The 21,794-nt window shown below is 37.2% G+C and overlaps 2 protein-coding genes across 2 annotated transcripts in view; both read left to right on the top strand.

Moving 5' to 3' along the window:
* Nucleotides 1–21,794, top strand: part of AK9 (adenylate kinase 9) — a 190,930-nt gene that overhangs the window by 136,461 nt on the left and 32,675 nt on the right. Inside the window, 3 exon segments of the mRNA XM_049772605.1 lie at nt 1,031–1,155; nt 4,362–4,581; nt 8,903–8,968. Coding sequence (XP_049628562.1) covers nt 1,031–1,155; nt 4,362–4,581; nt 8,903–8,968 — 411 coding nt within the window.
* SESN1 (sestrin 1) overlaps nt 17,385–21,794 on the top strand; it is a 595,113-nt gene continuing 590,703 nt past the window's right edge. Inside the window, exon 1 of the mRNA XM_049771185.1 lies at nt 17,385–17,388. The gene's annotated coding sequence lies outside the window, so the exon portion shown is untranslated. The remainder of the gene's footprint in view (nt 17,389–21,794) is intronic.

Raw genomic sequence — 21,794 nt, 5'->3', positions numbered from 1 at the left:
AATGATGCCATGTATGTTTGTATCTTTGAGGTGGTTTCTGCTTAGGATTGTTAAAGAACATTTTTAACTTTAACTCCTTTTTTAAAATCATCTCTGAAAATAATAAGCCCTTTTCTTATTAAATAAGACCCTGTAACTGACCCTAGGAATAAGCTGCCTTCTAGAGCATGGCCTGGCTGGCCCACCCTTTGGCCAGAACCTGGTAGAATCATTTGATGATGGCTGACAGAATTATACTTATATGTATATATGTCCAATATAGAGTGATTGAAAGTTTTTCACAAAATGTGATGACAGATGTCTTGAAGCTGGGTATAAAAATCAATCAAAACTCTTCTTGGCTAGAGGCCAGAGAGATAGCACAGCGGTAGGTTATTTGCCTACCATATTTGTAAATATGGCCAACCCGGGAGGGACACGGCTTAATTCCCAGCATCCTATATGGCCCCCAGCCTTCCAGGGACAATTTAACCCCTAAGCACCATTGGGTGTGGGAAAATAAATAAATAAATAAATAAATAAATAAATAAATAAATAAATAAATAAATAAAGTTTAAAAAAAACTCCTCTTAGCAAAATGGATAAGATTTAATGTTTAGGGGCCAGAGCAATAGTACAATAGGTAGCATGATTGCCTTATGTGCAGCTGACCTGAGTTTAATCACAGGTGCCCCATATAGTTCCTCAAACCCTGCCATGAATGATTTCAAAGCACATGGTAGGAGTAAGTCCTGAGCACAGCCAGGTCCTCCTCCCCACAAAAAAAAAAAAAAAAGAAATTTAATATTTAAAACTATATTTAATATTCTTTCAAAAAATAACTCAATGTTAAAATGTTTACAATTTTTTGATACAAAGAAGAAATAACAATGAAAATTCACAAAAATGTTTACAAACAACAGCATAAAAATGACCCTAGGGAGAATAAAAAACAACATGTCTTATCAAAACCATTTAGTTAATACAGTCTTATTTGTTAACATGGGGTTTTTATTTGGGAGATTATTTTCTGAAGGTTTCCCTTTTTTAGCCAATAAATATACAACTTACTGAAGAAGAAGAAGCAATCAAGGCAAATCTAATGGAAAATGATGCATTGCCTCCTGAGATTCTTGAAAAATTCCTCTCTGAGTGGTGGTTTAAGGAACCAATACGGTATGTTAAAATTATCAATTTGTAATTCCAAAAAATTATCAACTTCTTGATCTATTGTTTGTTGTAATCATAAATATTAAGATGCAATTATGAACAAATTTAAGATTTTAGTCTCTTAACTTAAATGTAAAACAATGATTCTTCGGTGATTCTTACTTGAGTTGCACATTAAAAATCTCTCGGGTAGAGCCAGAGTGGTGGTGCAGTGGTAGGGCATTTGCTTTGCATGCAGCTGACCTAGGACGGACCATGGTTCGGTCCCCCAGCATCCCATATGGTCCCTCAAACCAGGAGCAATTTCTGAGCACATAGCCAGGAGTAACCCCTGAGTGTCACCGGGTGTGGCCCAAAAACAAAACAAAAAAATCTGGTGTATGGGATAATGGTGATCAAATGTGGGTCAGCCTCATGCAAGGCAACTGCCCTATACACTATTCTATCACTGAAGTCAATTCAGTTATTTAAAATAACCTCTACAGGAGGCTGAACTGATAGCATAGCGGTAGGGTGTTTGCCTTGCACAATTGCCAGTCCAAGATGGACCTGGGTTTGATCCCTGGCATCCCATATGGTCCCCTGAGCCTGCCAGGAGCTATTTCTGAGTGCAGAGCCAGTAGTAACCCCTAAGCACTGCTAAGTGTGGCCCAGAAACCAAAAAAAAAAAAAAAAAACTCTACAAAATACACCATATCATATGGAATTATGGTGTATCATATGTAAAAATATCATATATAGAATTTTATTATCACCATAACAAGATAATAAAATTTCCTATTTCTTAAGGTTCGATCCCCACTATCCTATGTGGTACCCAACCACTGCCAGGGGTTCAGAACCAGAAATAATCCCTAAAAACCACAGTGTATAGGCCCCAAATATAATTAATTGACCAATCCTCAGGGCACACTTTCTTACTCAGTCCACGACCTAAATGAATGAGTAGACTTTACTATTTATCACCTTCTATTTATTTTGTTTGTTTGTTTGTTTGTTTGGGGGTCATATCCAGAAGTATTTACTCCTGACTCTGCACTCAGGAATCACTCCAGTCAATGCTCAAAGGAACATATAGAATGTGGGATATCAAACCCAGTTTGGCTGCATGCTTTATCCATGGTACTATCTCTCCAGCCCGTTAACTTCCTGTTTTTTTTTTTAAATATTTTTTACAAAGTTGTTCATGATTGAGTTTCAGTCATATAATGTTCCAGCATCCATCCATCAGCAGTGCACATTTTCTGCCACCAATGTCCAGTTTCCTTCCTGTCCCCACTCACCTGCCTGCCTCTAAGGTAGATACTTTCTTTCTCTCTCCTCCCTCTCTCTCCTCCCTCCCTCCCTCTCTCCCTCTCTCCCTCCTTCTCTCTCTCTCTCTCTCTCTCTCTCTCTCTCTCTCTCTCTCTCTCTCTCTCTCTCTCTCTCTCTCTCTCTCTCTCTCTCTCTCTCTCACATACACACACACTCTGACCTATTTTTCCTTTTAGGTATTGTGGTTTGCAATATTGCTAGGGAATCATGTATATAACTTTTCAACACACAGTTCTAATCCAGAATGTCCATTTCCAACTACCATTGTCATAGTGATCCCTTCTCTGCCCTAACTTTACTTCTCCCCTCTTTGTAACTTCCTATTTTCTAAATTTAGACCTATAGTTGTAGGAAATGCAGGCAATTTACCTAAACTATGTAATTATAAGCTATTCTTCATTAACTTTACTTTCTGACCTTCCAGTTGTGTTCAGGGCTATTCCTAGCTTGTTTCTCAGGAGTCACTCTTGCTCTCAGTATTGTTCAAAGAGGACCATGTGGTGCTGGTTATCAAATTTAGGTCTCCTGCAGACAAAACTTGTGCACAGTCCATTGAGCTCTCCTCCCAAGCTTATATACTAAACGTTTTTAAATGTAGTATACATACCTATGGAATGATATCTCTCATATCTGGGATGTAAAGAAATAAACTGGGACAATAACAAATGCTTAAAGATAACAAAATCTGACAATTTATCTTCAGTATCAGGAGAGGGTTTAGGGAAGAATAGACTGGTAGGGGACTGTGAAACAATGCTGCAGAGAAGCATTACTCTAATGGAGGGTATGGTGTTGGAATGTTTTATTCCTGAATCCCTACCATTAACAGTATTTAAACCGTGTGTCTAAAATTAAAAAAATAATTAAAAATTAAAATCTTTTATAAGTTGAAAGGAATTTTAAGCCCTGTATAAAATAACTGAATACTATACAACTATTAAAACTCATTATAGTGAGGAGTTTGTAATTGTTTGAATAATGTTCTATCATTTTTAATATAAGGAAAATTTTATATCAGGAAAACTTTCCCGTTTCAAAGGAGTACCAATATGGACTCTGAACTAAACAAAGTCATGTTCATAAAAGCTAATTTTTGTACTCCCTAATGATACATTTTAACCTGGACAAATTTGACCATCCTCTCTAAATATAATATATAAAAATATAATCACCTTAAATATAAAAATCAGGATGCATTAATAAGTCATTGCCATTGAATACAAAGAGCCTTATAAAGAATTGTTTCATGACATTAAGCATCATTAGAAGAAATGTTAGTTAAAGATAAAGATTGTCATTAAAGGTGAGCATTCCCAGTTTCTTCCTGAAGAATAGCGCATTTATTTGACTATACACTCCTCCAGGGCAGAGAATTTATTTATTCTTCCCTATGGTCTCAAAACTTTTACCACACTCCTAATAAGAAGGAACTATCTATAGACATATTAACTATAATTTTAAGTCTATACTATTTATACTAAAATATAAGTATAAAAGGTTATTGTAAGGGCCCAAGATACAGTATAGGGGTTGAGGCAATTGCCTTGCATGCAGCTACCCCAACTTATATCCCAGCATTACATATGATCTCTAGAACACCAACAGCAGTGATCCCTGAGCACAAGCCAAGAGTAAGCCCTGAACACCACCTAATATAACCTAACTTTTAAAAGCCATTTTAATAAATGAAATTAAATATTGTAGTCCATTTCAATATGTTTGGAAAAAAATGTTTACTGAAGACATTGAAAAGCAATAGAAAATTCTAAAGTAAACTTTTTAAACTATTTATTACAAATATTTTATAAAGTTGGCATTTATACTTTTGGTAATTATTGATTAATAATATATGCATGATATTTTAAGCAAGTAAAGTAACTTAAGAAATTCCCACTTAGTTCCACAGGTTTTATCTTAGAGGGTTTCCCACGAAATTCTGAGGAAGTCCAGATTCTGGGAGAGCATGGTTTTTACCCAGATGCTGCTGTTTTTTTACAAGTTGAGGACCAAGATATATCTGATCGACTTCTTTCTGAGCAAATCAACAAATGGAAAACGAAACATAAAAAGAAACTAGAAAGGAAAAATCTAATTAAAGAATTGAAAGCAAAAATCAGGGTATGTATCTAATTGTTTTTACGTAAAGGAATACATCTCTGTAGGGCTTGTTCAGTTTATAAACATAAACATATAAATACAAACAGATACTTTACAAGTATGTTGTTTTTAAAGTTGAATACCGCAGTACAATACAAAACTATTTTAATCAAATTTAGAAACTACTTATAATTAAATAATTAAGATTATGTTACATCCTTGTGGTTATTCACATGTTAATACTCTCTCAAGGCAAATAAAATCAAAGTAATAATGGCCCAAAATAGCATTAACCAGACAAAGGAAAAGAGAGCTGAAAGCCATAGATGAAATAGTCTGGCATTGAAACTCTCTAAAGCTTCTTTGTGGGGTTTTTTTTTTAACTTTAATTCTCAAATTGGAACAAATACAAACCCTCCTCTGCAGCATACAAAATACAATATTCATTTTCATGCCCTTATCTAGAAGATTCTTGCACCAACCCAGATTAGCCAGGTGACCAGATGTGAGATAAGTCCTCTGATCTGGTTTATTTGCCTACAGAGTGTGACAAAAAGGTTCCCTTTTAGTTCGTTTTGATCAGAAAATGGAAATATCTGTATAGATTGCAGGTTCAAGACAGTGATGGTATCTGACAAATATACAATAATTAAACTTCACTAGTAACTGCTGAAGGGATGATGAGGCCAGAGCAAAATAGAATCAGCAAATGCACATGTGTCATTGTGTCTCCTTTGCATGAATTTCTTTCATTCAGTGGTTTCGATGATTGTTATAAAAACACAAGGGACTTGTTTAAAGAACCCTACAAGTTGAAGTTCCAATGGTAAAACTCTGGTTTTCAAAAGGCAGATGTGAAGGTATTAAAGATGGGCACAGCATTAACTCTAAATTATAGAAACAAAAATGACATAGAATTAGATCAGAGGAAAGAAGGAAGTAAGAAGAGGAAATTCTGAAAGTAACATAATGAAAGGCAAGGTTCAGGAACATTGGGCTTGTCTGCAGTGTATGTAAGTCAATAAACTCAACAGTCCTAAAAGTATGGAACAAAACTACAGTAATTCAGTTTTAAAATGTATCTGCCAAATATTGAGGTTGAGGGTAAGGAGGGAATCTGGGGTTTTGGTAGAGAGATGATGTCACAGGGCTACGTGATTTGGAGTTAACACATTGTATGCCTAAAATTCTATTAAAACTAACCATATAAATCATGGTGTTTCATACCCTGCTCATGTATTGGCAGGATTAACATCATTAAAATGGCAATACTACTCAAGGCATTGTACAGATTTAATACAATCCCTCTAAAGATACCCATGGCATTCTTCAAAGAAGGGGATCAAACACTCCTAAAATTCATCCGGAACAATAAACACTCACGAACAGCTAGAGCAATTCTTGGGAAAAGAAATAGGGAGGCATCACTTTCCCCAACTTTAAACTGTATTACAAAGCTATACTCATTAAAATAACATGGTATTGGAATGAAGACAGACCCTCAGATCAGTGGAATAGAGTATTCAGAGAATACTCCCCAGATATGCAATAAATCAATCTTTAATAAAGGGGCAAGAAAATCAAAATGGATCAAGGAAAGGCTCTTCAACAAGTGGTGTTGGGACAACTGGTCAGCCACTTGCAGAAAAATGAACTCAGACCTCCATCTAACATCCTGCACAAAGGTCAATGCAAATGGGTTAAAGACCTTGATATCAGACCTCTAACCATAGGTAGATAGAACAACACATAGGTAAAACACTCCAGGACTTTGAAACTAAAAGCATCTTCAAGGAAGAAACAGCACTCTCCAAACAAGTCAAAGCAGAGATACACAAATCGGTCTATATTAAGCTGAGAAGCCTCTACACCTCAATAGAAATAATGCCTAGGATACAAAAGCCACCCACAGAATGGGAGAAGCTATTCACCCAATAGCCATCAGATAAGGGGCTAATATCTAAGATATACAAGTTATTGACAGAACTTAATAAGAAAAAACATCTAACCTCATCAAAAATGAGAAGAAATGAATAGACAATTTCTTAAAGAATAAATACAAATGGCCAAAAGGCACATGAAAAAATTTTCCACATCACTAATCATCTGGAAGATACAAATCAAAACAATAATGATGTATCATCTCACATCACAGAGACTGGCACATATCACAAAGAACAAGAACAACCCATGCTGGTGGAAATGTGGGGAGAAAGGAACTCTTATTCACTGCTGGTAGAATGCTGTCTAGTTCAGCCCTTATGGAAAACAATACGGAGATGCCTCAAAAAACTGGAAATTGAGCTCCCATTTGATTCAGCTATACCACTTCTAGGGATATACCCTAGAAACTCAAAAACACAATACAAAAATCCCTTCCTCACACAAATATTCATTGCAGCACTATTTACAATAGACAGACTTGAAAAAAAACAAAATGCTGTTCAACAGATGAATGATTAAAGAAACTATGGTATAGATACACAATGGAATATTATTCAGCCTTCAGGAGAGATAAAGTCATGAAATTTTTCTATACATGCATGGACATGGAATATAAGATGGTGATGAAATAAGTCAGAAGGAGAGAGATAGACACAGAATAGTCTCACTCATCTATGGATTTTAAGAAAAATAAAAGACATTATGTTAATAATGACCAGAGACAGTAGAGATGAGAGCTGGCAGAACCAGCTCATGATATGAGGCTCACCACAAAGAATGGTGAGTGCAGTTAGATAAATAACTACACTGAGAACTATAATAACAATGTCATTGAGTGAGGGATGTAGAAAGCCTGTCTCAAACACAGGCGGGGGTTGGGGGAAGGAGGAGTTGAGGGCATTAGTGGTGAGAACATTACACTGGTGTAGAGGGTATTCTTTTTATGACTGAAACTCTACTACAATTATGTTTGTGATCAAGGTGTTTAAATAAAGATATTATTTTAAAAATTAAATTAAAAATAAATCATGGTGTCTGAAAATTTTAATTTTTAGATAGAAATGTGAAACCCTATCATTAGCTGTACTGTAAATCATGGTGCTCTGAATTATACACATACACAACATATTAGGTATTGTAAATATGTTAGATATATTGTATATATAACATAAGGGAGATGCTTTTCTTTGGGGGGCACACCCGGTGACGCTCATGCACTCAGAAATTGTTATGCACTCAGAAATTGCTCCTGGCTTGGGGGACCATATGATATGCCAGGGGATCAAACTGTGGTCAGTCCTAGGTCAGATGAGTGCAAGGCCTTGTCACTGCACCACTTCTCCAGCCTAGGGAGATGCTTTTTTAAGTTTAAACTCTCACCCTCTTAAGAGCTACAGAATCACTCTGGGGTCACCTAAAGTAAATGAAATTGCTCCCATTCCATTTTATACGTCTATCTACAAATAGTTCTTGATTGTCAAAAATAAACTATAAAATGCATCTGGCTCTCAATAAACAAAAACAGTAGAAATCCCAGAGCACTCTCTAGTCCCACAATTCTTAAAGGCATTTCTATTTAAAAAGTTGTCAGCTAATAAGCCACAAAGTCAAAGGGTGTCAATGAGCTTTTATGTAAACCTTGGGGACATATCAAAGGATCCATCGCATTTGATTTAGAGACCTCATGAAGGATTAGAAGATATGCAATGTGTTTGTAAGGGTATTTGTAAAAGTTCACATAGTTTCTGCATATGTATGTATGTATGTATGTATGTATGTATGTATGTATGTATGTATGTATATTTCAACTTGTTTAGGCAGTTAGGTTTTAATGGTAAGATAAAAGATTTTCAGGGCCGGAGCAGTGGTACTAGAGGTAAGGCATCAGCCTTGCATTTGCTAGCCTAGGACAGATCAAGGTTCAATTCCCCAGCATCCCATATGGTCCTCCCAAGCCAGGAGCAATTTCTGAGTGCATAGCCAGGGGTAACCCCTGAGCATCAACAGGTGTGGCCCCCCCAAAAAAAGATTATCAAGCACTTTCAATAGATTGCCTGCAAGTATTTTACTGTTTTTGCTTGTATAGAATCAACCTCTTAGCCAGTAGAAAATTAAAAGGTAACACATTTTGTAAGTTTGAAATTCTGAAGATTGTGGAAAGAATGACTGAGGGAAAGAATTTCTCTCTACAGAGAAATGGCTGATAAAAGAGACCCCCAAAGGCACAAAGGATGGAAAGAATGCAATTATGTAATTATTGCCATCGCATACTTTTCTGGAAAGCTCACTAACCTTTCACCCAAATGTTATTCCCACTTCGGGGCAAAAATGCTAATACCTAGAAAGTAATTTTATCACTACTCATGAAAAAAATGTTAAATGTCTCTTTCTTTAACAGAATGATATGATTTCTAAAAGAAGGGCTGAACTTATAGCAGAGAGAGACAAGAAAAGGAAAGAGGAAGTAAGTAAAAATTGTTTTTGCTTAAGTCTGGGGTAACTTCCCACTAGGGAAGCATGAGGCCATTCCCAGCAATATCCAGTTAACTAGACTGTGCAGGTCAGTGATGCAGTAAGGCCAGAAGACAGAAGCTGCTCAGCCCTGTAGAGTCAGGGACTGCCAGGGCTACCTGGGTGCGTGGGGTCCTTCAAGGCTATACCCAAGCCTATACAGCCAAGTGGTGCCATGGTTCAAGCCTGAAACCTGGCAAATATAAAGCATGCATCACTCTGACTGCTGAGCCATCTCCCCAGCCCCCAAATTCATTTGTTTTGTGATGTAGACATCAAACTTAGCACCTCACACGTGCAATGCAAGTGCTGACTCACCAATCCCTAAATAGTTTTATTTTTATATTTCAATGCAGTAACATTGGTTAAAAGCGCTGCGTACATTTTCAATGTATAACATCATCCTTCCACATCTGTAATACTACAGATAGTATATGGTTAGAGGTAACAGATCTAACAGATGTAAACGTATGTTAAGAAATGTAATTGTGTTAGATGGATCAGTTCTAACTGATGTAACAGTAAATACAGTAAGCTAAGTGGGTTAAGTGTTACAGATCTGGCAGATGTAACACAGAGTTAGTGAGTTTTGATCACCACCAAAGCTCTGTTTCCCATCTGTAACCCTGAACTTAACCCATTTCACCTACCCAGGTCCCAGGCCCCTCTGGCAACCTTGAAACTGTTCTCTAGATCTTATTCATTCAGGTTTGGTGTTTTAGTTTGTTTTTCCTTTTTCATTGAAATAACACTATATTATAACTTTATATACACCTCAAGTGTACAACATTAAAAAATCTACATTGGTGTCTACTATACTAATTACAAAAAATTTTATCTTTTTGTTTTGTTTTGGGGCCAAAACTGGTGGCCCTCAGGGGTTACTCCTGGCTCGGGAGATCATATGAGATGCTGGGAATCAAATTCAGGTCTGTCCTAAGTCGGCTGCTTACAAGGCAAGGGCCCTACCACTGTGCTATCTCTCTGGTCCTCAATATATTTTTCTTTAAAAGCAGAGCTCCCATGCCCTTCTTCTGTCTATATATATGTGTGTGTGTGTGTACATATATATATATATGCATAGAAAAACTATTGGAAAAAATAAGTAGTGAGATCATGTCATGTTTTTTATAATAATAATATTTTTATAATAATAACTTTTATTTTGACCAAAGTGGATTACATATCTTTTGCAGTAATATTTTAGGTACATATTGATATTGAATCAGGGGAATTTCCACCACCGAAGTTGTCCTCCCACCACTCTCATTCCCAGTATGCAACCCATATACCCTTCCCTTACCCTCCAGGCTGATAGTATAAGTGGTCCCCTCTGTGTCTAGATTGTTGTAGATTGAGTATCAATTCTGTTGTCATTGGCTTTGGGTTAGGTGTTTAAGTCCGATCATTTTTATTACTACTAGTGATCATACAACTGTTTGGTCTTGGTACCCTCTATTATTTCCCCCTCGATTTGAGAGGTAGAACAAGATGGTTCAAGTTATGTGGTTCTGTTTGAAGAAAAGAAAAAAATAAAATGGGGTAAAAATCAAATAAGCAAAAAAGGGGAGAAAAAATTTGGGTGACAACTACCAAAAAAAGAAAGGAGAGAGAAAAAAAGAAAAAAAATGGACCCGGCAAATAAAAATAAAAATAAATCTCTAAATAATAACCACAAGAGTGAAAAATAATGATAAAAGTGTAAGAAAAAAGAGAAGGAAAATAAAGTCAAAAACTAACAAATCAAAACAAAACAAGAAAAAGTATGGGTGCTGGAGTGGTAAGGTTTGGCGTTCCCCCCACTTTTTTTTTTTTTTTGCATAGGCACAGTAAGCATTGGGGAAGAAAGGGAATTCCCGTGGCCTAAGAGATTCAGGGTTTCTCCATCCTTGAAGCATACCATCATGGGATCAACCCCTGGCTCCATATATACTCATTACCCCATCCCAAAGGCTTTTTTTGTGATGCCAGGAAAGTTTCCTCTCGGTTGTGTGTGAGAAAATCAAGCCACTGTAGCTAGTGATCTTGGTATTTGCGTATATACTTGGTATATAGGTCAGGGTCTAGGATAGAGTCTCTAGGTTCTAGAGGTTCCTATCCATCGTTGTTGTGGTGTTCAGTCTTCTGTAACACTTGCTCCATTTTCGTTCAGTCCCTAAGCCGAAGGCCAGGATATTATGGATCCAAAGGTTCTGCTCAGTCTCTGTTGTCCAAGTTGGACCTCTGCAATAAGACATCTTGTTGTGTTGTTGTTGTTGTTGTTGTTGTTGTTGATGTGTCCTGGACAACAGCCTAGGGTAGGGTTTTCCTTTTTAGTCCCAAGGTAGGCTCTGTTCAGTCACGGTTGTCAAAGTCAGTTTTCTGTTGTTAGTGCTCTTATTTTTCACAGTTCAAAGGACGATATCTCTTCTGATCTCCATTTAGTGTTATGTGATGTGATAGGACAGCCTGGTCTTAGGTCAAGTTTTCCTTTCCTCGTCATATCAAAACTGGCACAAGTTGGTGCCACAGTAGTGCTGCTTTTATTTTCTTTATACCGCTAATAGTACTTAACTGTTTGCAGTGACCTTTTATTATTTTTGCATCAGAAAAAAACATTTTAAAGAAAAAAATAACCATAAAATATGTTTATTTGATCTAATATAAAATACAAAGCTATAACATTTAAATGTTATATCTTTGTAAAATGTTAAATTTTATATCTTTGGCCTTTTACTTTAACTTTTCATCATCCCAGATCACAGGGAGATGGGCTGGAAGCTTAAAATTGAGATAGGGAAAGAAAACTTGTTAGATTGTACTGGAACTAAAATCTCCATTATCATATTTTTGGGGGTGGGATGAGTGTTTAGCTTTTAGTCCCACACCTGGTAATGTTCAGATCTTATTCCTTGATCTGAGCTTAGGGTTCACTCATGGCAGGGCTTGGAGAACTATATTAAATACTAATGATTGAACTCCTATTTGCCACATGCAAGGCATATATCCGATCCACTATATCTCTGGACCCTAAAATCTCAATTATCTTGAGATAAGAGTATAAGGAGACAGAGACAGAGACCCCCTCAATCATACTTGGTAGAGGGTGCTCAGTATAGAACTGCTTCATTTGCTGATTTTTTCCCAAAAAGATAAATCCTAAAGATCATAGATTTTGGCTAAAGAAGAGTCTTTTCCAAGTAGATCCTCTGAACCTAATCAAGCTAGTTCTATAAAAATTCTGAGACTCTTATAATCAACTTCTAAGATACCCTTGTATCCAAGACAAAGATGACTTCCTTGCTTGCTTCCACTTCCACTAGGCAAGGCACCCTTGTAATACTCAATCCCAAGTAACAAGACACCTCATATAGTCCCCTAAGTTCCTCTAGGAGTGATTCCTGGAGGTATCACAAGAGCCAGGAATAAACTCTGAGCACTGACAAGTGTGACCCCAAAAAGGGGGGGGGTCTAATCAACCTTTGCACCAAAATTCACCCTTTTGTGAGGGTGCTGAGAGAAAAAAAAATGGCTCCTACTATGAATTAGTAGCACAGAAAGTTATTTCCTCAGTTTGCTATACAACTATGTGCTGCTTTGGTGATGTCTGGCTTTCTTTTCTGCTTCTGGGTATTGTTTCTAAGCTGTTGACTTCTAAAATTTTTATATCTCACAGTGAGCTTCTAGTTTTTGTCTATGACTCTTTAATATAAAGGTAATAATTTCCTAAAAGTATACCAATGTGAAGAAGAGTGTCATTGATATTGATTTTTCTTTTAGGGTGCAAAGTTAAAACAGTAAAAAAAAAAATACCAGGTATAATTCAAGTTGTAGAGCACATGCCTTGAATGTGTGAGATCCTGGTCTTCTGGTTGAACCCCATTAATACCATCTGGAATGACCCTGGTACCTCCATGGTGCCACCGTGTTTATTCCTCACAGCAGTAGCAACAACATCAAACAAGACTATTTTTAATAAAATAAAAACTATATGTTGATTTTTTTCAACTTGTAATGTTAATTTTTAACAACTTTGTACTGATTTTTTTAAGCTTTTAATTGATTTGTTAAAATCTATCCTCCTGCCTAGGACAAAAACTAAGACAAATTACAGAACCTCTTGGTGTGGTACTGTTATGATCAATGCAGATTATACACTTCTGGCAGGCCAGGGGGCACAAGATAGTGGTATAGGATGCACTCTGGGTTCATTGGTGGAGAAAGGTTGACAATGGTGGTGGAATTGACCCTGAATCACTGCATATCAGAAATTCAACTATAAAGAAATTTGTAGATCACTATGGTTTCTTTTTCGTCACAATGGTTTCAGTAAAATAAAATTTAAAACAAATAAAAAAATAAAAAGATTATATCCTAAATTAAATCCAATCTGACTCCATTTGTACTCCTGAATCAGAAATTTATTTACCTTGTGGGTAAATAAATTGTGGGTTTTTCTGCTGACCCTTAACAAAACTCATTGCCTTTACTATCTGATCTTTTAATATCAAATGAAACTTTTTTAAAGCTTTATAAGTTACTTACATCAGAGCATGGTGATTAATTTCTTTTCAACTTTTAATCTGTTTTTAATTTACTTTATTATTTTCACCAGAAAATGTCACCATCTTGTGAACTTTTATTTCCAAATACCATCGAACACTATTTATTAAACCAACTCCTCCATTTGTTTTTATTAAAAGATTTCTTTATTTAAACACCGTGATTGCAAATATAATTGTAGTTGGGTTTCAGTCATAACAAGAACACCCCTTTCACCATGCAACCGCCCATCACCAATGCCCCATCTATTCCCTGCCTACCCCCTGCCTCTATTTGAGACAGGTTTTCTACATCCCTTACTCAGTGACATTGTTATGATAGTTCTCAGCATAGTTATTCTCTAACTGCATTCTTTTTGGTGAGCTTCCTATCTTGAGCCAGTCCTTCTGGCCCTCATCTCTGGGGATTATTTCAATGTCTTTAATTTTTCTTAAAACCCATAGATGAGTGAGACTATTCTGTATCTATCTCTCTCCCTCTGACTCATTTCACTCAGCATAATAGATTCTATGTACATCCATGTATAGGAAAATTTCATAACTCCATCTCTCCTGACAGCTGCATAATACTTCATTGTGTATATGTATCACAGTTTCTTTAGCCATTCATCTGTTGAAGGGCATCTTGGTTGTTACCAGAGTCTGGCTATTGTAAAAAGTGCTGCAATGAATATAGGTGTAGAAAGAGATTTTTGTATTGGATTTTTGTGTTCCTAGGGTATATCCCTAGGAGTGGTATATCTGGATCAAATGGGAGCTCAATTTCCAGTTTTTTAAGGAATCTCCATATTGTTTTTCATAAGGGTTGGGCTAGACGACATTCACACCAGCAGTTAATGAGAGTTCCTCTCTCTCCACATCCCTGACAGCACTGATTGTTCCTTGTTCTTTGTGATGTGTGATATGATGTTTTCTGTGGTGTGAGATGGTACTTCATTCCAACTCCTCCATTTAATAATATTTACATTCCAGGCCTGAACCAGAATACAGCAGGAAAGGCACTTGATTTTCAAGCTTTTTTTTTTTTTTTCAAGGTTTTGATCTCAGGAGCCACTTATGATCCCCCAAGCATCAGGAGTAATCCTTGAGGGCAGAGCCAGAAGTAGGCCCTGTAGTTGGTACCATTGGGTATAGCCACTCAAAAAAAAAAAAAAAAAAGAATTTTTATCACCTACCTTCCAACTCCCAGAAACCTCACTTCTACTCTTATACCTCATTCCAGGATCTTTGCTCTCTTCCTGCCCACTGGCTCCATCTCTAGTGCCTGCGTCTCTGCCCCAACACAGTGGGTATTACCTATAGGCAGGAAAAAGGGAGTGCAAGCCAGAAGGAGATCCAGAGCAGTCAAAGACAGAACAGACTATTCTCCAAGTTAATCATTTATAGAATAAAAGATTCCAAAGATAGTGTCCAAATGAAGGTGAAAATTGGGTCCAGGCACTAAAATAAACCTTCACCATAATAGTCTAGGGAAGTCAGAGTAGATAAGCCCAGGATCTAAGTAAAAAGGGCACGTTAGGTGAGAACAGCAAGCAAAAATGTACAAGGAGTGCACAGGTTAAGGATTGATATTGAAAACCAAATAGTTTGAAGAGCACCTCAAAATACAAAACCTGGGGCAGCTTTTCTCCCTAGAGCAATAAGGGAATCTAGGATCTCAATAGAATCTGAGAACTCTGACAGGCCTTTTTACCTCTCTATATCCAATTTCACAATTGCCACTCTAATTCCTCCAGAGCTTAGTAAGCATTCTGGCTTTAATCTCCATCACACTCAACACACATAGCCTTCCTACCCAAAGGAGAATTTCCCATACTGGTAGAAAATTAGGACACAGCTTCTCCTAACTCCATTTCTATTTCTCTGAGGCCATGAATTTTTTTTTAATTTGTTTGTCCCGTTTTCTTTCTGCTTTTAAGCCTTCCTTCTGTAATAGTTTGAATATTTGAGTATTGGGCTTAAGAAATTTGCCTTAACATGGCTGACCCAGGTTTAAATCTTCTGTTACCCCAGGTCCCTGCCAATAATGACCCTTGAGCACAGAACCAGAAGTAAGTTTCTGAGTATGATGCAAAAAAACAAAAAGAAAACTATTATTATATTTGAGGAAACGTGGTTACAATACTGTCAGCAATTATGGTCTTCATGAGATTTATATACTTCATGCCACCAGGAGTACTCAGAACCTTCCACCACAGTCCTTATTCTACTTTCAGTCTATCTCTTCACTCTCCTTCACCATTTGCTTCTGCCTCCCATCATGCGAGGTAATCTTAGTTTTTTAATCCTAGAGTTTCCTAAGTTAGTTTTTATGAACTTTTAATGCATCTTTTTAAAATTAAGAAAAAATAATAATGAGATGTATGCTTGAGGAAATGGTACAGATATTAAGGTACTTACCTGTACATGGCCAACCCTGATTTGATCCCAAGTGCCTTATATGGTTCTCTTAAGCACTGCTGGGCACCGAACCAAGAGTAAGTCCTGAGCACCTTCAGGTATGGCCATAAAATCCAAATAATAATTATTATCAATATCATGAGATATGAACAAGGAGATGGCTCAAGTGATAGAGCATACAAATAGCATGTTGAGTCCCCAATGCCACATTTCCCTCATTAGCACCAGATGTAGCTCAAGCAGCTTTCCAGCACTGCATCAAGCATTGCAGGAAGTGGCCCAAGTCACCTAAGTTCTGGTGGGATGGCATGTATAAATAAAATAATATAATAATAGTGATGATGAAATAATATATATGTTATACTATATAAATTAATTTAAATATATTAATAACTTGTTTTAAGGCAAGTTGTAGAAATGCAATGTCCCCATTTCTGTTTAAAATAAGGTATTTGTGTATATGAAAACATCTTAAAAGGTTATTGAGGGCCCGGAGAGATAGCACAGCGGCATTTGCCTTGCAAGCAGCCAATCCAGGACCAAAGGTGGTTGGTTCGAATCCTGGTGTCCCATATTGTCCCCCGTGCCTGCCAGGAGCTATTTCTGAGCAGACAGCCAGGAGTGACCCCTGAGCACTGCCGGGTGTGATCCAAAAACCAAAAAAAGGTTATTGAAACTATTATACAAATATTATTTCACTGATTTTATAGCAGATATAAACTTTCAAGTGTATATTATAAAAGTAATTTTTAATTAACTTATATGCAAGTTGTGAAAGATAATTAGATCCAGAGGTCAGCCTAAAATTATCTGGGACTAAGATGCCTCCAATTTGTAGTATGGACTTATATCACCATACTTCTAGGAGATCCTTAAAAAACCAAATCTCACAATAAAATATTTTCCAAATATTAGGAAAATGGGGTTGGGAAACCATATGGTTTTTAAATATCAAATAAGTTGGAGCCAAAGCTGAGAAATACTACCCTTTAACCAATCTTCTTATAGAGAAGGAGAAGGCTAAATGCATAGCAGAAAGGCTCCTTTTCTCATTTTTTTCACTCACAACCTTATATCCAACCCAGCACCAGGAACCTTTCAAAGGAACAAATCTCAATTACTTAGAAAGATTAGGATAGAAAAGATGTGATGCAAGCAGTGAGAGAGCAAATGATAAAGTGAGACTGTCAAGGTTTGGTGGAAATTCCCCTTCTGGCTGTTACAATAAGTGGGCATCAACCAGATCTGCCTGTGTTCTTGGGGAGGATCTGTAAGTTTAGCATACCATTTTCAGAGATCTTCTCTGTTTGCAGCCCCTTTATTTATTTAACAATTCATGTAGGTATATCTCTGTGGGTTGCAATAGTCACAAAAACAATAATCTCCATGTCCTGGACAGGAACTATTCTCCTCCTGATCACTCTGCTCTCCATTTACCACTCTATTCTCTGTTTCTTTTCTCTTTCCCTTCATCTTCTTCACTTGTTATAATGACCTAGTCACTTTCTCACAGTGATCTGTATCTTCCCCTCCCTTTGTTGTTCCTGCTATCTGATTATGTCCTATGAGGAAATCCAGTTGGAATGATCAATCGGATTATATTGTTATTCAAATAAGTATGCAGTGATTGTGGGGTGACTAATATATATATTACATTATTATTATTATATATTGTGGGGTGACTATAATATCCTAATAAGATTTTATAAGCTGAGCCATCAGAGATCTGACCCCTCCTCATTTCCTCTTTTACATAATCACTGTTAACTCAATGAAAAGCAAGTAGTTCGAGTAAACTCCCAGGTTTCTCACCAAATGGGGGGTTTCAATCATAACAAAGAACATTTTTATGGAAATAGTATAGTCAGTTAGGAATAACAATAATGTAGTTTATTTATTTTTTTTTAAAAAGAGGAATAGATCCACTTTATTTCTAAAATTATAAACCATTGCTCTTTGTAAGACAGCAAAGATAATCAAAACACAGGCCACAAACTGGGAACATATTTTGCACTGAATATATCTTTTTTTTTTATTTAAACACCTTGATTACATACATGATTGTGTTTGGGTTTCAGTCATAAAAGGAACACCACCCATCACCAGTGCAACATTCCCATCACCCAAGTCCCAAATCTCCCTCCTCCCCACCCAACCCCCGCCTGTACCCTAAACAGGCTCTACATTTCCCTCATACATTCTCAATATTAGGACAGTTCAAAATGTAGTTATTTCTCTAACTAAACTCATCACTCTTTGTGGTGAGCTTCCTGAGGTGAGCTGGAACTTCCAGCTCTTTTCTCTTTTGTGTCTGAAATTTATTATTGCAAGAATGTCTTTCATTTTTCTTAAAACCCATAGATGAGTGAGACCATTCTGCGTTTTTCTCTCTCTCTCTGACTTATTTCACTCAGCATAATAGATTCTGTGTACATCCATGTATAGGAAAATTTCATGACTTCATCCCTCCTGACAGCTGCATAATATTCCATTGTGTATATGTACCACAGTTTCTTTAGCCATTCGTCTGTTGAAGGGCATCTTGGTTGTTTCCAGAGTCTTGCTATGGTAAATAGTGCTGCAATGAATATAGGTGTAAGGAAGGGATTTTTGTATTGTATTTTTGTGTTCTTAGGGTATATTCCTAGGAGTGGTATAGCTGGATCGTATGGGAGCTCGATTTCCAGTTTTTGGAGGAATCTCCATATTGCTTTCCATAAAGGTTGAACTAGACGGCATTCCCACCAGCAGTGGATAAGGGTTCCTTTCTCTCCACATCCCCGCCAGCACTGTTTGTTCTCATTCTTTGTGATGTGTGCCATTCTCTGTGGTGTGAGGTGGTATCTCATTGTTGTTTTGATTTGCATCTCTCTGATGATTAGTGATGTGGAGCATTTCTTCATGTGTCTTTTGGCCATTTGTATTTCTTCTTTGTCAAAGTGTCTGTTCATTTCTTCTCCCCATTTTTTGATGGGATTAGATGGTTTTTTCTTGTAAATTTCTGTCAGTGCCTTGTATATTTTGGAGATTAGCCCTTTGTCTGATGGGTATTGGGTGAATAGATTCTCCCACTCAGTGGGTGGCTCTTGAATCCTGGGCACTATTTCCTTTGAGGTGCAGAAGCTTCTCAATATATTCCCATCTGTTAATCTCTGTTTTCATTTGCTTGGAGAGTGCAGTTTCCTCCTTGAAGATGCCTGAAGTCTCAATGTCCTGGAGAGTTTTGCCTATGTGTTGTTCTATATATCTTATGGTTTGGGGTCGGATATCGAGGTCTTTAATCCATTTGGATTTTACCTTCGTACATGATGTTAGCTGGGGGTCTAAGTTCAATTTTTTGCAAGTGGCTAGCCAGTTGTGCCAACACCACTTGTTGAAGAGGCTTTCCTTGCTCCATTTAGGATTTCCTGCTCCTTTATCAAAAATTAGGTGATTGTATGTCTGGGGAACATTTTCTGAGTATTCAAGCCTATTCCACTGATCTGAGGGTCTGTCCTTATTCCAATACCATGCTGTTTTGATAACTATTGCTTTGTAGTAAAGTTTAAAGTTGGGGAAAGTAATTCCTCCCATATTCTTTTTCCCAATGATTGCTTTAGCTATTCTAGGGTGTTTATTGTTCCAAACAAATTTCAAAAGTGCCTGATCCACTTCTTTGAAGAATGTCATAGGTATCTTTAGAGGGATAGCGTTGAATCTGTATAACGCCTTGGGGAGTATTGCCATTTTGATGATGTTAATCCTGCCAATCCATGAGCAGGGTATGTGTTTCCATTTCCGCGTGTCCTCTCTTATTTCTTGGAGCAGAGTTTTATAGTTTTCTTTGTATAGGTCTTTCACATTTTTAGTCAAGTTGATTCCAAGATATTTGAGTTTGTGTGGCACTATTGTGAATGGGATTGTTTTCTTAATGTCTATTTCTTCCTTATTACTATTGGTGTATAGAAAGGCCATTGATTTTTGTGTGTTAATTTTGTAGCCTGCCACCTTGCTATATGAGTCTATTGTTTCTAGAAGCTTTTTTGGTAGAGTCTTTAGGGTTTTCTAAGTAGAGCATCATGTCATCTGCAAACAGTGAGAGCTTGACTTCTTCCTTTCCTATCTGGATTCCCTTGATATCTTTTTCTTGCCTAATCACTATAGCAAGTACTTCCAGTGCTATGTTGAATAGGAGTGGTGAGAGAGGACAGCCTTGTCTTGTGCCAGAATTTAGAGGGAAGGCTTTTAGTTTTTCTCCATTAAGGATAATATTTGCCACTGGCTTGTGGTAGATGGCCTTAACTATATTGAGAAAGGTTCCTTCCATTCCCATCTTGCTGAGAGTTTTGATCAAGAATGGGTGTTGGGGGCCGGGCGGTGGCGCTGGAGGTAAGGTGCCTGCCTTGCCTGCGCTAGCCTAGGACGGACCGCGGTTCGATCCCCCGGCGTCCCATATGGTCCCCCAAGAAGCCAGGAGCAACTTCTGAGCGCATAGCCAGGAGTAACCCCTGAGCGTCAAAGGGTGTGGCCCAAAAAAAAAAAAAAGAATGGGTGTTGGACCTTGTCAAATGCTTTCTCTGCATCTATTGATATAATCATGTGGTTTTTATTTTTCTTGTTGTTGATGTTGTGTATTATGTTGATAGATTTACGGATGTTAAACCATCCTTGCATTCCTGGGATGAAACCTACTTGATCGTAGTGGATGATCTTCTTAATGAGGTATTGAATCCTATTTGCCAGGATTTTGTTGAGGATCTTTGCATCTGCATTCATCAGCGATATTGGTCTGTAATTTTCTTTTTTCGTAGCATCTCTGTCTGGTTTAGGTATCAAGGTGATGTTGGCTTCATAAAAGCTATTTGGGAGTGTTTCCACTTGTTCAATTTCATGAAAGAGTCTTGCCAGGATTGGTAGTAGTTCCTCTTGGAAAGTTTGATAGAATTCATTAGTGAATCCATCTGGGCCTGGGCTTTTGTTTTTGGGCAGACATTTGATTACTGTTTTAATTTCATCAATGGAGATGGGGGTGTTTAGATATGCTACATCCTCTTCTTTCAACCGTGGAAGATTATAAGAGTCCAAGAATTTATCCATTTCTTCCAGGTTCTCATTTTTAGTGGCATAGAGTTTTTCAAAGTAGTTTCTGATTACCCTTTGAATCTCTGTCATATCAGTAGTGATCTCTCCTTTTTCATTCCTAATACGAGTTATCAAGTTTCTCTCTCTCTCTTTCTTTGTTAGGTTTGCCAGTGGTCTATCAATCTTGTTTATTTTTTCGAAGAACCAACTTCTGCTTTCGTTGATCTTTCGGATTGTTTTTTGGGTTTCCACTTCGTTGATTTCTGCTCTCAGCTTTGTTATTTCCTTCTGTCTTCCTATTTTTGGGTCCTTTTGTTGAGTACTTTCTAGTTCTATTAGCTGTGTCATTAAGCTACTCAGGTAAGCTCCTTCTTCCTTCCTGATGTGTGCTTGCAAAGCTATAAATTTTCCTCTCAGTACTGCTTTTGCTGTGTCCCATAAGTTCTGATAGTTTGTGTCTTTATTGTCATTTGTTTCCAGAAACCTTTTGATTTCCTTCTTGATTTTATCTCGGACCCACTGGTTATTGAGTATGAGGCTGTTTAACTTCCAGGTGTTAAAGTTTTTCTTCTGAGTCCCTTTGGAATTCACAAATAATTTCAGAGCCTTGTGGTCAGCGAAGGTAGTCTGCAAAATTTCTATCCTCTTGATCTTATGGAGGTATGTTTTATGTGCCAGCATGTAGTCTATCCTGGAGAATGTCCCATGTACATTGGAGAAGAATGTGTACCCAGGTTTCTGGGGATGGAGTGTCCTATATATATCCACTAGGCCTCT

The sequence above is a fragment of the Suncus etruscus genome, chromosome 4 (genome assembly GCF_024139225.1).
Source record: "Suncus etruscus isolate mSunEtr1 chromosome 4, mSunEtr1.pri.cur, whole genome shotgun sequence".
NCBI classification, from domain to species: domain Eukaryota; kingdom Metazoa; phylum Chordata; class Mammalia; order Eulipotyphla; family Soricidae; genus Suncus; species Suncus etruscus.
This window is presented reverse-complemented; position numbering and strand designations above follow the sequence as displayed.